At 30.4% G+C, this 17,682-nt stretch overlaps 2 protein-coding genes across 4 annotated transcripts in view; both read left to right on the top strand.

Moving 5' to 3' along the window:
- LOC107448860 (putative inorganic phosphate cotransporter) overlaps positions 1 to 1,629 on the top strand; it is a 30,518-nt gene extending 28,889 nt beyond the window's left edge. For all 3 annotated transcript variants that reach the window (XM_071182354.1, XM_016064214.3, XM_071182355.1), the window contains exon 10: positions 1,288 to 1,629. In XM_071182354.1, the coding sequence (XP_071038455.1) occupies positions 1,288 to 1,467 (180 nt within the window). In that variant the 3' untranslated portion in view covers positions 1,468 to 1,629. The remainder of the gene's footprint in view (positions 1 to 1,287) is intronic.
- Positions 1,630 to 9,516: 7,887 nt separating this feature from the next.
- LOC107448859 (putative inorganic phosphate cotransporter) overlaps positions 9,517 to 17,682 on the top strand; it is a 25,336-nt gene continuing 17,170 nt past the window's right edge. Inside the window, exons 1-3 of the mRNA XM_016064213.3 lie at positions 9,517 to 9,821; positions 13,140 to 13,330; positions 14,202 to 14,438. Of these exons, the coding sequence (XP_015919699.3) occupies positions 9,794 to 9,821; positions 13,140 to 13,330; positions 14,202 to 14,438 (456 nt within the window). The 5' untranslated portion in view covers positions 9,517 to 9,793. The remainder of the gene's footprint in view (positions 9,822 to 13,139; positions 13,331 to 14,201; positions 14,439 to 17,682) is intronic.

Raw genomic sequence — 17,682 nt, 5'->3', positions numbered from 1 at the left:
AGTTACTTTTCTCAACAACTGAAATTTAGAATAGTGTGATTAAGAAAAATATGTGAACTGTTTGCAATTTCAAATTAATATTGAAATGTACAGGTTTAGAATTTTCTACAGTGAAAAGTTTTCGGAACTTCAGTATTCAAAAAAGTATACAAAAGCTAGACGTTAAGAACGTATCCAAAGAGCGAGCGAAGCGAGCATTGGATTGCCAAGCAATCCGAAATGAACTGCAAAAGCAGTTCCGGGGGTTGGTGAGCGTTAGCGAGCAGGGGGCTAAGCCTCCTAGTAATTTATATTTTCCATGGCAAATACGCTTCGAAAAAAGCTTTTAAAAAGTTTTATAGTAATCTAAGCTAAGAAAACAGCAAAACAGTTAGTTGAACATTGTAAAAAAAATTAGTGAACCATCATTTTTGGTGTTGAGGTGAACAAAACTATTTTGCAGGGCATAACTCTCACCTTTTTATTTACTTTTTCATTGTTATAGTTTTACTTATTTATTTATTCCAAACAATCATTATTACGCAATGCAGCTCCATAATAATAATGTAATTCCTATAATAATAATGTATATTTTCCATGGCTAATGCACTTCGAAAAAGCTTTTAAAAAGTTGTATAGTGGTAATGTAAGCTAAGAAAACAGCAAAAAATTAGCTGAACATTGTAAAAAAATTTTGTGAACCACCATTTTTGGTGTTGTAGTAAACAAAACTATTTTACAGGGCATAACTCTCACCTTTTTATTTACTTTTTCATTGTTATAGTTTTACTTATTTATTTATTCGTTTTTTGCTTGTGTGTTTTTCACCGGTACATGTTTCTGAACAAAAATTTCAGTGCATCGCAATTTTTACTGTAATAATTACCGAATAATCACTGAACCAATCTAATTAATTAAAGATAAAAACGTACAATATTTTACTATAAAATTCGAGTTTTCGTTGAAATGGATTCCACGGATGATACACCCAAAGTGTCAGTACTTTATACTTTAATTTGATACGGATATTTTTTACAATGAACTTCAAAATGTATGTAGTTTACCTCAACGCCAAAAATGTGAGCTTATACTAATTTTTACATTGAACATGTTTGTCACAAATTGTTTTAAATCAATTAGTAAGCCACGAAAGTAATCTCAAAATTTTTGTACACAAGCTAATAAAATAAACTGGAGAAATACAAAGATGTTGCCCAATATTGAAAAATACATTTATCTTAATTAAGAAAAATAATGTGTCTAAACTTGTTTGCTTATTATTATTCACATTCGTTTCTATGTTTTCAGCAAACAATGGCACAGTGGCACAAAATGTTTTTGATAACAGTTGTTGTTGTAACTTTGAATGGTGTGGTGTTTCTTCTTTGGGGTTCAACGAAGATCCAGTCTTATGATCCAGCTTACCAGAAAGAAAAAGCTTCCAAACATGAAATGAATGAAGCAGAAATTACTTCTACGCTTTTATGACAACATCGAAAGATTTAAAGAACACTCATTTGGTCAAAAAACATTTTAAAATAATTATAAAGAGATTTCTAAAACAATTTAATTGAACAGAAGTATCACAACTTGTATCTTTGTAATATTTTTTTAACATTAAATGCAATAAACTACGTTTGCTTTTTCCAATAACTTCTTCTTCTATTCACTGAAAAAAATAAAAAAAATTTGTATTAAAACACTGTGGGCCAGAAGACCATGATCTTTGGCCAAAAGTCAAAAATTAAATTTTCAACTAAAATATGTGTAGGCAGTTTTAATATAGCCCAAATTAAGTATTTACAATCATTCCAAACATTATAATTTACTTTTTGGACCGACAAGAGTACAATGTAATGAAAAATAAGTTAAAAAAAATTTAAAAATTTAATTTTTAAATTTTTTTTTCAGAAATATATGTAGGAATTTCACCTTACTGTTACATTTTTATCAGAGTTATTAGTCTGAAATTATAGTTCAATTTTTCAATTTGTTGGATTAGTTAATACTCTTGACAAACTTATAGTTTATATCTTGTCATTTGACATTTTGCAATGTTTGAATGACTTTCGAAACTTAGTTCTAAGAAGTTCCACGAGGTAATTAGCTAAACTTTTTTTTGTTGTCTTCTTTGATGTTTCTTCTTTCGAAAAATATACCGAATATACCGAAAAACAAAAATTATGTCTTTTTTTCATGTTTTCGAGCTAATTTGTAAGTAATTCGCGTTATTTTGTAATATTACTTCTGAAATATAATTTGCTTTTCATTTTTAATATAAAGTTACAAAAATTATTCTACATTCATTACTATATTTAATTATTTAAACGTACTATATTATTTTTTATTTATTTTTGCTCTCTATTTCAGCCGCTATTTTGTTTCTTGGGTATTTTTAGTGTATTTCAAAATTTCAACTATGAATTCAATTTACCTGCACATAAAAACACCTAAATAGAAACCCCCCAAATTTTGAAACAAATTTTATCGAAATACTAATTTTGGCCACGAAACCTTGGTTGCTGGCCCACTGTGGAATGTAGAGAAAAACACACAAGAATGACACAATCAATAGAATATAAATTTAAAACATTCTGTTGATTCCATGATATTTCTCATAATGGGTTGATACCAGTGGTCGGAAGTAGCGCACTAAAAGTAGTGAAACTACTGTAGTCGGTACTGTTTTTCGTAGTTTGTAATGCAATGTGCTACTTTTTTTTTTTAAAAAAAAAGTAGTATGGTGAGTAATGCGATGCAAAAAAAAAGTAGCTTGTAGCGATTCCTTGCATTTACTTTTATCGCCAGTTTAGAAAAAAAACACGCTTCTACCCAAGTCAAGTTTCTTGATGGTTCCTTCAAAATATTTTGATGGTTTATGTTGGTTTCAGTACGACTTTTGATGGTTCAACATCATTTGATGGTCCCCATCATCCACCATTTTCCATTACGTGTTCATGGATTTTGATATGCCAAAAAACTTTCAGCAATCCATGAGGGAAAATGCTACGTTAACCGCTTAACGATCAGTTAATTATCTAGAAAACGGTCATAAAAGTGGCTATTTTTTTTCTGGCATCCAAACATCTTGTGCTGACATCTAGTTTAAAATAAACTAACTATCTACAATTACCTTAGAAATATTCTGGTACTGCCATCTGGTGGGTAAAATGAGAAATAAAATGTTTTCCGGGCAAAAGAAATTAATTAGTTTTATTCTTATTGCCAGTTACTACTGAACCCTCCAGTCCGGAAATATGACGGGAGCGAGAAATAGAGGGCGAAACCTCACCCCGTCATTTTCACGGGAGCGAGAAGGAAGGGGTTAATACCGTGACAGTTAACCGTCAAGAGAAGTTTAACTCTCATGGACCAACAATCCATGATGGTCCGTGATAGTTTCAAATATACATTTCCATGATGGCTTAATGGAAATTCTTGCTGGTTCTCAGGAATATACCATCAAAACAACTTTTTTTTAGACCATCATAAATCAGTTGGAATTCCTACATTAAGATGATGGTTGTTCATGATAGTTCCAGCATTTGATTTCTAAGATACTATGATGGACATTTGTGATGGCTTACAAGATGAACAAACCATCAAAACAAGTTGTTATTCTTATGTTGGATCATCCTAAATCAGTCCGAATTCTTGCATCGAGGTGATGATTACTTATGCTGGCTACCATCAAAAAATGTAATGGCTTATGATGGAATCATTGATGGCTACCATCAAGATAAAGTTGGTTCATCAATGGAAAACCACCAACGAAACGCAACTGATTTTTCGAATTGGATTGGTACAAATATTCGTGGGTCCGTGAATGGATGCAGTAAAAATGACTCTGTAGTTGCAACTGAGCGTTAACAGAAATTACTTATTTAAAATCACGTATAACTAATATTTGAACTATCCTTTACGAAAAATAGTTAATTAACCACCTTGGTTATACTTTCACATGCGAATGCACCCTCGTGAAACATTTCTATAATTTCAATGGAAGGGAACGCATTTTCGATGTACTTTCTTAGAGGAAATAAAAGAGCATTAAGCAAATAAAATTTTTTTAAGTGTTTGATAATTTCGCACTTATCAAATTAAAATATTCGCAGTCGAAAGTTGAAAGTTAAACGAACAAATTCAAAAAAATTTTTTATTTTGAATAACTAACAGACTCATGCAAACATGAAAAAATATTTTTTAATAATTCCCTTACATTTAATGCAAGTAAGTTTTTTTATTCAAGGCCCTTTTGAAAATAGGTGTAAATTAAGTTCTCTAGCAAATCTCGTTTCCATAAAGTAGTGAAGTAGTTACTACAATTTCAAAGCAGTTTGTACTACATTTATTAAAATGTAGTTGCAGTTAACTACATTTTTAACAAAGTAGCTGTAGCAAACTACAAAAAACACATTATTTTTGTAGTTTACACATTATTTTGTAGTTTTGTACCCCCCCACCCCCACTTGTTGGCACTTACTTAAACACCGAAACAGATGAATACGTTTTTTAACTGTGCTTCCCACTGTATTTTTCTCTCTTAATGTCCACTGTAAAGTTTGAACTTATAAGATTTGATTAGCTTTCCTAAAAATGAAATCAATTTATTGGCATGTAGGCCAGGGTACTTTCTAAACTAGTAAATTGTGCAATGCAAAGGAAAAAACAGAAAACAGAAAATAGAGAGATTCGGAATAGATAAATTTTAGAAAAATGAACTAGTTTATGCTTGTTAAAATTAAGAGATGTAGTAAGAACTGAACTTAATTTTACTTTTAGTAAAAAAAATCTATAAAAGTATCTGCAATACAAAATCATTGTACCGAAAACAAAAAAGTATTGCAGAATGATTTATTTCGTGAGGAAATGTTTAAAATAAAAACTCGGTAAAGAATTATTATCCAGTCAACGCAATCCGTCTGCAATAAATTTGACCTGTTAGGAATTTTCGCACGCAGTTATGGTTACGCACTGTTAGGTATTATATATTCTGAGGATGAAAATATGAGGAAACAGGTATTGTGATAATGAAAGCATGACAAGTTTTTTTTTTTTTTTTTTTTTTGACTCTAGGGAAGTTTATGGAAGAGGAATTTGATTACGAATCAGTGTCGAGACAAGAAAAAAAAGTGCAGTCTGTCAGCATAATAAAAGTTAACTAAAATTTCAATTAGAGAGAAATTTTTACTGTAGTGTAAGTGCTTAAGACTTACTATTAAATACTATACTATACTATATTAAATACTATATTGCACTATACTATACTATACTATACTATACTATACTATACTATACTAAATACTATACTGTGCTATATTATATACTAAATACTATACTATGCTATACTATGCTAAATACTATACTATACTAAATACTATACTGTGCTATATACTATACTAAATACTATACTATGCTATACTATTCTAAATACTATACTATACTATACTATATACTATACTATACTATACTAAATACTATACTAAATACTATACTATACTATACTATACTATAATACTGTACTATACTATACTAAATACTACACTGTACTATACTATACTATACTATACTATACTATACTATACTATACTATACTACGGTGTGGTATTTTTCCTTAAATAGAAATGCTCAAATTTTTAGGTTTAATCATTAAATAGAGATAGTTTAGTCATTCATTTGGTAAAGAAGCTTTTAACTTATCACTTATTTACGCTTTTATATGTACGAGTATAATAAGGACTTTAATTTTCCAATAATTCTATTAGATTGAAGAACACGTTTTGAAGATATGTGCAATGAATCCAACAGGATAGTATGTAGCAAGGGAACACAGAACAAAAAATTTTAGCCATTATTCCCTTTCTAAGCTTTTTTTAAAAATAAATATCTATAAGCAACTGAAAAGAAAACTATTAACATAAAAAGAAATAAATGAGGAGAAAAAAAAAAAAAAGGAAGTATAATAATAAGTGCTAATTCAAAGGGAAAAATTTATAACTATAATCGGGATATCTAAAGTACCGGAAATGATTATAAAAGAGAAATATAATATGTACTTATTTTCGAGAATTATATTCTTTTCGTGCAACGCGATGGTGTAATGGTTAAGGTACTATACTATCATTTTATTTTATTTTATATTTTATAATCGTCGTTCAACAGTCGACCCAATTTTCAGGCTTATGACTACTAATGTTCAACTCCGTAGCCTTGTAATTTTGAACCCAAATCAGAAGCCAAGGGAACTCCTGGATCAAGTATTGAGAGAAATTTGGCTTCGTGGAGGAGGATTCGTTTGGCATTTTTGATGGAACTAACCTGCATTTGCGTTACATGGAGAGGAAAACCACGAAAGCCTCCCACGGTTAGCCTGAAGGCAAAAAGGTCTCCGACCCATGATCCGTCTACCATTGTGGATATTTCACGTCATCAGTGTTGTCGGTGCAAGCCGCATACGGATTCGTCGACCGACCATCGGTGGGATTCGAACCCGGTTCACCTCACTGGAAGGTGAAAGCTCTGTGCCCTGAGCCATCACGGTTCACAGAACTATTATTGTGAAGAACAAGAGTTCAATTCACAGTAGAGCATTAAATCCCTCCAAAATTCTGATAAAAGGAGTTCCCTTGTCTTCCGGATTGCGCTCCAAATTACAAGGTTGCGGAGTTGAACATTGGTTGTACTAAGCTCAAAATTGCTTCGGCTGTTTGACGTCGGTTATAAAATAAAAACAAAATGTGTAGCAGAGTATCTGGAAACAAAAGCGTTCGATGTGCAATGATAATTGCGTTGATACCATCACATTTTTGGTCATGAAATTGCGGAGCCGTAACCTCCATGATTTCCCCTGGTTCACAACGAGATGTACCACGATCGCTTCACTTTTGAACTTAATAAAGCATGGCACTTTTTTATTTGAGCTATGTTGGATATAGCTATCAGCTGGGTATTGGATTTAATAAAAAATTATTGCCATTTAAGTAATCTTCATCTAATTTTTCAACACAAACTTACAAATAAAATTCGTTTGATTAATTCGGCGATTTTTTTGTTTTATTTAATGCTAGACCTTTTTTGCAACCCACTGCTGTGTCTTTGAAAATTTTAAATACTCAAACGCATGTTTTACAAATTGTCTAATAGAGTGTGAAATTTAAAGCGATAAAAATATGTATTACTGAAAATATGTATTGCGATTAAGAAAAAATAAACAATGAATAATATGATTTTTTTCAGTGTTTCACACTTTAATAATTAAAAATTTAATTCATAGTTTAATGGCCCTTTTAAAATACTGAAAAATAACCTCGCATTACTAGCGTATTGTGTTTAAATCAATTTGTTCACTTATTTGCAAACAATTCTTTATTGGTAATTAAAATAGACTTTAACATGTCAGCTAATTTTTTTTAAATTTTTTTATTTTGCCTGAATGAAAAGATATGCCAAATTTTGTAAAACTTAAGTCTACGTCTAAAAAATTTTTAAATGTTAAATTAATTATATTAAATTTAAACATTTAAATATTACTTTAGCTCCTTTAAAAAAAATCAATAAATAAAGTTTTCGGTTTCAATGCTGTTTCCATAACAGTGCCCAATTCAGAACAACAAGTGCATTATATAAGTATCACTTGCAAAATAAGATATCTTGCAAAATAAGGCTAAATAATGCAGTATACCGAGAGAAAAAAAACATGCTAAAATTTCAGTTCAATCTCTGCAGGCATTAAGAATTTATTAAATAAAGCTTTGCCTGAGACAATGATTTTTCAAAAATGCCTTTTCATTTTTACGATGGAGATCAATTTTAGAATGAAAAATGCTGCAGAGCGAGATGAGAAACATAATTACTGTGAAGCAAGACTATCATATCCAAACTATTTCAACCAGTTATATTAAAAGTCAGAAACATCAAATTTTCATTTTTTAATTTTTTTTTATATTTTATTTTTTTCATTTTTAAATTTTTCACATGGAATATTTAAAACTTTCTTTTTGTACAAGGTACAACATGTTACCTCAGTTCTTCGAAATCTTATTCTAGTTCTTGATCAGTAAGGATATTTCCAATCACGAAATATTTTCCTACTGCTGAAAAAACGGCTGTATAGAAATCTTTATACCCATTTTAGATTTGTTGACCTTGAGACAACCAGACCGACATACTTTCCATTGTATATAGGTTATTATGTGTCATAAAGTAAGAAGCGATTTTCTTATTCAATTAATTGAACGGGAATAAAAATGCACGTAATGTCCATACTTGTCGTGATTTGTTAGAACAACTGGCGTTATTTGATCATGTGATATGATTCCTTGAAACTTTAACCACAAAACATTTTGTCAGAAATATTTTTATTTACTTTAACTTTTATACCATTCTAAGTTTTATAAATGGATTTAGGTAAATTTTTTATTTATTTATTTTTTGGATGGTGCAAAATTTCCATCTCGAATCAAAAAATTTCAAATCTGGGATCGCAACATTTAATATTAATGTAAAAAATATTTTTGAAAAAAAAAATATGCTTAAAATTAATTCGAAACAAAACTAGAACTGAATCTAATGAATGACACATGAGGTACTTGAGAGAACTAGAGTGCTCCAGTGGGTTCCTGCCCACTGTGGAGTTCCGGGCAACGAGAAAGCCGACTTCCTCTCTAAACTAGAACTGAATCTAATGAATGACACATGAGATACTTGAGAAAGCTAGAGCACTCCAGTGGGTTCTTACCCACTGTGGTGTAGCAGGCAACGAGAAAGCCGATTTTCTCGTTAAAAATGGTGCCCTTCTATACTATTAAACCTTATTAAAATATCTATTAAATCACGTGCTCAAGAAAACCTCTATAACCGTGTTTCCCAAAAGTTCTGGAAGAATGCCATCACAGAACTGTGTAATTTAAATTTTCAAGGCGTAGAGCAGTCGCTGAATTCCACGTAGCCACCGGACATGACTGCCTAAGAAACCTTCTTTGTAGACTTAAAATTGTTCCCTCCTTGATATGCACTCTGTGCAGCTCTGGAGAGGTCATGGACTACGCATATTTACTCCACTGTCCTGCTCTGGATAACACTTTTCTCGCCGAGCGTTATTGGAAGGCTAGACCTATGTTTGATTAATGAACTCTGTTTCAGCATTTTTTGTTGTACTCTGTGTTCTTTCTTACTGGCTTTCTGCTCATTAAAAATAAATAAATAAAAAAACTTATGAGATTAGCATCATATATTTACCATCGAATCTAAAAAAAAAAATTATAATAAATAAATAAATAAATAAATAAATAAATAAATAAATAAATAAATAAATAAAAAACCTTTAGAAAGACTTGTTTTGATCTATTTTTCCAAGTTTTCGTCTTCACGCTTTTGTTTTTCACCTTTAATTTCTTATTTTCCGCGTGGGAGGATGGATTGTGATGATTCCCTTGAATAAAAAGAAGATCTATGTTCAATTATTTTTACTCGGAAATCATGAGTTTCCTTACAAACGATAAAAAATATTATTTTCCTAAATAGAGCAGTACTAGTGGCGCTGTTGTGTAAAGCAAATGAAACACATTTTTGAAGTTTCAGTCACGTTTTGTCACTTATTTTACACACTCAGTTACAAATATTTGTCTAACTTTATTTCATTGGTAGGAGAAATTATTTTTTTATCACTTTCTTCCTTCAATGTAATGAAATTTTTATTGATTTTTTTGTTAGACAGACTATCTTTTTCCTTTATTTGATGAGTTTGCATAGATTCAAAAGTTAATGATTTTTGTTTAAAAAACGAGGCCAAAAATAAAAACACAACGAAGCAGAAATGGATACAATCCCGGAGACCGAACCAAGTGAGTAGTATTTGTATTTGTTTCACATTGACGTCATTTAACACTATTGAGCAAATCAATATTAATTATTTATTGTTCAATAATGAATAACAATAAGTTTTTCTTTTCTTTCCTTTTTGTTATACCTCTGTAACTAAAATAAAAATGCTGAGCCTTATAGTAAAAACAACTTAAAATTAAAATCTACTGATTCTTAAAATTAAATAACTTTAAATTTATGTGTTGTTTTTTAAACTTTAAACTTATGTTACTGTTTTTTTTTCAATTAAAAGTACTAAAATATATTTTTACATGTAATTAAAGCATCAAAAAGTGTATAAAAGGGACACCTTTGCCCCATCTGCGCCAAGGATTTAATATTAATTATTTTATTAACGTTAACTATTTTACTGTTAATTGCTTAATTGTTATGTTATTTAATTTTGTTTTATACTTTTGTAAACACACACAAAATTAAAGTGACTACAATTTCATTATGAATAAGACCGATTTCAATTGAACTGTGTTGAACCAATAAATTGATGATACTTTATATTTCATAACAATCACCGTATAGAACATATGAAGGTCTTATTTGAATAGTGGGCCAACTTAACTTGTTAAAAAATATATTTAATTTCATATTCGTGTTTATAGAAATGTTATCTCAAGCCAGGTTCCTTAAACTTTTTGTTGTGGGGACCCCGTAATATTTATTTAATTTTTTATTTTGTAACAGTCCTTGAACATGGAACCCAATTTTGGGTTTACGATTATTAATGTTCTATTCCGTATCCTTGTAATTTTGAACCAATCCAGAAGACAAGAAAACTTCTTGATCAGTATTCCCAGAGGTCTGATTTGTTATGGGTACATGGATTACTTGACAGATTTAACGAGCATCAGTGACCATTTACTACATAGGGAGTAATTGGCCGGAGGGGATCGAACCCACAACGATTTGGACATGGGCCCAGCGCCTTACCAACCAGGCTACCCCGACCAACCTGTAATATTTACAAAAATTTTGTGGTACCCCATTAGCATTGAGCAACTGCTACAGAGAAACTTTCAGTTGCTTCATTTGTACTTTAATATATAATTGCAGAGTTAAGCCTTTAGCTTTATTTTTTTAATTTTAAGACATCGAATGATACTAAAATTTCAATTAAACAACAAACTTAAAAATATAATACAATATTAAAAATACGTTGAAACGTTTTAGTTTTTTCTTGGTCTGTTTTGTCTTATCTTGAATTTATTTTCAGACACATTATGTAAAAATACTTGGTAATTATAAAATTGTTATAAAAACGAATAAGTGAAAGAATAATCAAATTTGGTAAAATTTTGGTTACTCACAAACGTTATTGGAGTTGAGACACCAGTTTTAAAAATCCAGATCTTGAGAAAAGATACCTAATATGAGACACTCATTTGAAAATTAAATGTTAGAGCGTAGCTATTATTATGTTATCTGTTATTGTAATTCATGTTTATGTGATCGTTATAAATCATAAAGACCAGCTAATTTTGGAAAACTAAAATGCACTCCAGTATTAAGTGAAAATTTAACAAATAATATAAAATGTGCCCTATTACGGGAGAGTACCGAAGCAAATTAAAGACTTAACCTCTAATTTTTATTATCTTAGACCATAGTTATTTATAAATAATTTTATGAAAAAAGAATGCATAAGACATAACAAAGTATTTGCTCGCGCTTTACTAATAATAATATTCTTCAATGACGATCTTAAGAGAAATATATATCATTAAAAGAAATATTTACAAACATCAACCATGCTGGTACTTCAGGCAACACAAAGTCTCTCGATCATGTTGTACCATGCTGGTACGACAGTGGCTCTCGACCACTTTAGAGATATTGCATATTAGGCAGCAGTAAACATTTTTCAGCTGGTAAGATTATTTTTGCATCCCGCAAAGTCCACCACGAGAGGAAGTAATCACAAAATTTTTCAGCACTCTGATTAAATAGAATAAATGTTTCAGGTTACGAGATTTCTCCATTCTCCAAACTTTCCTCTTCTACATTACCAAATCTCGCTTTTTTCCACGGCAATACGTTTCCATAAAAAAATGGAATTACTTTCTTGGGGATAAAGCAAGATTTACCGAAACCAAGATAATGGGAAGGTGAAAGATACGGAGAGTGGGGAAAACTTACAATCTTGTGGTGCCTATTTAATATCTAGAGTTATTAAACTATTAAAATTTCACATTAGAGTGACAAAAAGAACCAAATTTAAGCATGTCCTGAGAAATACTTGGTATGCGTTTGAAGCCTAGTTAATTGCTCTAAACGAGCAAACTCCGGTTTTAGCGAGTAATACTTTTGTGAAGCATAAAATCTTAACTCAATTATACCACTCTCGATCAGCTAATCCTTTCCTCGAAAATTTCCTTTCTGATGTCCTATGGGTTGGCGAATTCCTTTTTGATGTTAATGACGTTTTCCGGGTTTCATCCGAAAGATAATAATACAACAAAGAGACAATGAAACAGTTTAAAAGCAAATTAACTTTTTCGTTCTCTAGAAAAATAAAAAATTAAGTGAGTATCACATTTCTAATTTAAAAAGTTTTTTTTTTTTAATGGCAGGCACTGAACTTTATTCGTTTTACCTTAGAAGATGCCAGGGATGTTACTCATTTCGCGCTACCCAGTGGGCACCTGTAAACCAAAGTCACGGAGGCGAGTAACATTGCCCACGCCACACTGCCACAAACCCGTTCATAGGATGGGTCACATTCACTCATCACACACAACAGAGGACAACACAAGAGAGAGAAATATCCATGACCAGAGCAAGATTTGAACCCGCGGCCATTGGCTTCGCAGTCAGGCGCGCTAACCACTCGGCCAACTGGCCGGCCTAATTTAAAAAGTAGTAATGGACTTTTAAAATTTTTTCAAACCCGTTTCTACTAACATCTTGTTGTAACGAGCAAATTTTGTTCTCTGAATAATGTCTATACAGAATACATTGCTTTTTATAAGGATTATCTGTTTTTATCAAAAGAAATATGCTTAGAATGTTTCAAAGTAATAATAAAAGAATGATAATTAGAAATAATATAATAAAATAAAATAATTAGGAAATTAAACAAAAACGTATCTTTAAAAAAATTAGATTGATTATATTTTGATTTTGAGACAATACAAGTGTCCGCCATTAAAGAAGAAAGAAGAAAATAATATTTTGATTTTATTAATACAGTTTCAATAAATTTATAATGAAATAAATAGTTATCATAAAGTGCTTTTTATTTATTTACTTTAAGTATTGTTGAATAAAAAAATTTTTTTTTTCAGATCGTGTCATTTTCCAGCGAAGATACGTGATAACATTTTTGATATTTCTTACTTCCGTTGTAATACAATCGCAACGCTTTAATATAAGTTTTGCTTTGGTATGCATGGTGAATGATACTAAAATACATTCAAATGGCATGAATGCAACTGAATGTCCCGAACTAAGGAATGAGACTGATGCCGATGAAAATGTAATTATATCACTTGCTTTTTTAAAATTTTTTGTTGCATTTATTTATTTTTTGATAATTTACACAGCCCTTCTTGAGAAAAAAAATTTCTGAAATCGCTTCGAATAATTTTGCCAAAATTAGTTAAGATGATCGTTAATTTGTATGGTTATTACATGAAGCGACCTTGCGCAATCCGAGGAGAATACTCTTTTTCATGGTGGTTACAGTGTCAGGCTACGGACACGAAGATCTTGGTTTCGAACCTAGTTGAAGCCAAAGAACATCTCCCTTGCACATTCCACGCTTCTAAACACTCAACTCTATTAACAGCTCACTTTGATTCGGCAAATAAATCACCCGAGTGTAAAATAACGATGAAGCCCGAAGTGATAATTTTCATTTGTATAACGCTAGTGTATGGTCAGTAACCGTATAAAAAATTATGGCAGACCTGTATTTTTATGGTCATGATAACTTTACGGGCATATATTTATTTTATGGTTATTGACTGTAACACTTTTTGCTGACAATTTACGCCAATTTATGATCATTGACTCATATGTTTTAGGAGAAAAAATTTATGGGCAGACCTGTATTTTTATAGTTATGGTAGCTTTACAGGTATATATTTCTCTTTATGGTTAATGACTGGGACACTTTTTGCAGCTGCTGGTTATCCAGCGGTGAAATGTTTTAGAGTATAATTGTATGATGTATACTGATATTTTTAACTGCAATTTTCCGTATCCTATTTGAATGATTATAGATAGTATTTTTCAATTCCCTCAACGTTTATTGTACCTCCTTACTTTTCCCTTTTTGTTTTATAAATGAAACGATTTGGCAATTGAATTTTCGTTACATTGAAATAGTGAATTTTTGATTTCAGGAAAATGCAGAATTTTCTTGGGATGCAGAACTGCAAGGGCTGATTTTAAGTTCTACATACTTAGGATTTTGTCTAACGCAATTCCCAGGTGGACTTTTATGTGAACGATTTGGTGTTAAAAAATTGTTTTTAGTCAGCATTATTATTGCATCTGTATGCAATTTATTTTCACCATTAGCAGCCAGAACAGATCCATATTTGCTTTTTGCTACTCATCTCATAAAAGGAATGGGTCAAGCAAGTATTTGCTAAACATATTTCAGCATTTATATTTGATTTTAGTTATTAGTACAACACAAGCAAAATCATAGTGAGTAATAACTGAAATATAATCCCTTAAGCTCTTATTTAAGAAGCCCTTTGCTTAAAAATTAGCAATATTTGCTTCAAGAAAATTTCTAATATACAGTAGACTCTCGGTAAACCGGGACGGTTGAAAATTTCTTTCTCCCGGATAGGGTAATATCACAAATAAATTAATTTACGCAAATTTTGATGACAAAAAATGAAAGAAAATGTAAAATTATGATGCAATAAAATATTATTAGTTAAAAATTACTTCAAAAGAAAAAGAATTAAGAAAACATTTTAACGTTATGCAGATTTGTACAGTTAAAGAGAAAACAGAGATGTAGTGCACCTCCCTATTTTATTACTTTTCGACGAATTTAACTACACTGTAAAAAAACTGTTAAATATACAGAAAAAAATTTAAATGGGAGTGTCAGTATAAGACCGTTTATTTCTCTAAAAATACTGCTATTTAGAAACTAGAGCTTGTTTTTATAAGCAGAAAAATAGTGTTATTGCAACAAACAAACTCTGCTTAAACAAAAAAAAGACTCTGTTATTTCAAATGAAAAAACAACTGGATCAGCATTGTGATCGGTGTAAGTCGGGAACAGAATTCGCTAGACTAGTCAAGGCCTGGATTCGAACCCGGTTCACCTCGTTGAGAAGCTAGCACTTTGTCCCCTGAGCCATGACCAGTGTATGATGTGCATGATGATGTGTATGATGATGAAAAAATCTTAAAATATCTATATCTTAAAATTCATACTTAAGTGTAATCATATTTAAGTGTAAAATTGTTTAAAACTATACTGGCCTACCCTTATAAAAATGTCTGACAAATTAACTTACCAAAAATTTATATCTTAAGAATGATAATAATCAGGTGGAGTATCAATTCGACATCCATGAAATAAAATTGCAATTTAATTTGCATGATGTTCAAAACTATAAAATAATTTCTGAAAAGTAAGAGCTAGTACAGAAATTAATGGTAAAATCTTTTGAAAAAAGGTAAAGTTATCTTACGGTAAGCAAATGCGCGTGGCAAAAACTGGAATTTGAATTGACAATTTTAATCCGTTTATGATTAGAGTGAAAAACAGAGAAAAACTGTTTAGTAAATAACAGCTTTAAACTGTCAAATTTATGGAAAAAGTTTGTATAAAACGGGGATTTCTTACAAAGCGAGGGTAACGATCAAAAGCAGAAAAATCCGTATTCATCTTAAAACAGTTTTTTTTTCTGTAAGAAATATATGTTTTTTTTTCTTTTATAATTTGCAGTTACTTTTTACAGTGTAAGCAGATTTTTCCTCATCGTTCCCTTACGGAAAAATTGATGTGTTTTTGAGATTTAAATGAAGTATTTTTCAAAGGTACAAATGAGGTTGTTATTTAAATACCTCGTTAAGTTGATACGGTACATATGTATCAATCTGAAATATTTAATCTTACATCTGTGGAGAGGTAGATATTTACTAAAGGTGTTTCGTTCTCATCCTTAGGTTATTACTTATCAACCTGAAGTATATTTTTTTTATATCTGTACAAGTAATTACAAAAACAACCAAATGTGCTTCCTTTAACACTTTAGGTTATTCAGGATCTTCCTCAAGTGTATTTTTTTACAATTAAAAAGGTAATTTTTAACTGTCAAGAAATAGATTGTGAAGGTAATTTTTTATTGACTGAGGTGTTGTACGTTCTACCTCAGGTTATTATATTCCACCTCAAGTATATATTTTTATGCCTGTAGAGGTATTTTTTATCAACTTAAGGTGCACCATTTTACTCATCAAGTTATTATAGATAAAGCTCAATTTTTTTTTGACCGTTGGATAGGTTGTTTTTTATGAACGTGAGGTGCTCGATGTTCTACTTTAGGTTATTATTTTTCAACCTCAAGTGTGGATTTATATAGTTGTTGAGGTATTAATTTATCTACCTAAGGTGTGCTATTTTACACTTCAGGCTTTAATAGCTCGACCTAAAGTTTAAAGCTCAACCTTTTATAGCTCAACCAATACTTACGAAGGTAATAATTCACTTACGTGAGGTGTTATACGATCCACCTAGTTTATTGAATTTTAACCTCACTATTATTTATATTATATAAACAATAGTGCATAACTTTGCACCTTTTCACTAGTAGAGATCTTCATTTATCAACCTGAAGCTTTTAATATTACACCTTCGACAGTAATTGCTTCTTTTGTTAAGCTGTAAAAGAAAGTTTCAATTACATAATTCTTTTGCAATTTTAATAGATTCAATTAATCTTGAAATATCCGAATTTCATAGATAAAAAAAAATATTTGTGGGAACTCGCATTTTCATAGGATAGATGTCCAAAGTGTTGAATTTTTAAAGCTATAAAACGGCAAATAAAAAAATTAGTCAGCTACATTCATAATATTTTATTTAAGACTAAAATTTCATTTTTTTTGCAAATCAACAAATTTTATTTCAAATATTGATTCTGTCTGCCGGTTGAAATTTGGAAGTATTGGAACCTAAAAGAAAAAATATATAAAGTAGTAAGAAAGTCATATTTACAATAATAGAGACAGGTTTTAAAATATTAGAAAGTAATATTTTTCTTATGATTAATATTAACTGGAAGAAATTAATTTTACTTATCAGATAAATGGCATTCTATTTCTGTCATTTCTCATAGTAGCTAAAGGCGTTTAAAAAAGTGAGAGGTACCACAGCCACAAAATAAAATACGCTGAAGAAAGTACTGCCATTAACAATCTTTTCGGAAATTCAAATATATAATTCTTATCTTATTAGGAAATTTTAGCACTTTTAATTTTCCCTTAATTGATCCTTTTATTCTGATACTTCTAAGTTTCATAATTAGATTTTCTTTCTCTTTGCTTACGAATCTTTAAATGAACTCGATAAGAATAGTCAATATTTTTAAACTTTTTGTCAGATTTAAATAAAACTAATAGTTTTTCAATCAATGTAAACACACGCAATTCGCCGGCTCGCATGGTACTCTGGGAAGTGAGCTGATTTGCATGAAGTGTGCATGAAACAACCTCAAAATAAGCTTACCCATAAATAAAATGGCTTCATACACCTCAATAAATACCTCCTTATCATATATATATGTATATATATATATATATATATATAGGGCAATTCCACGAAAGTGTCAACTTTTAAGTGAAATTTTT

Source organism: Parasteatoda tepidariorum, chromosome 6 (genome assembly GCF_043381705.1).
Source record: "Parasteatoda tepidariorum isolate YZ-2023 chromosome 6, CAS_Ptep_4.0, whole genome shotgun sequence".
NCBI classification, from domain to species: domain Eukaryota; kingdom Metazoa; phylum Arthropoda; class Arachnida; order Araneae; family Theridiidae; genus Parasteatoda; species Parasteatoda tepidariorum.
The sequence above is the reverse complement of the archived record's forward strand: the minus strand, read 5'-3'. Positions and strand labels throughout refer to the sequence as shown.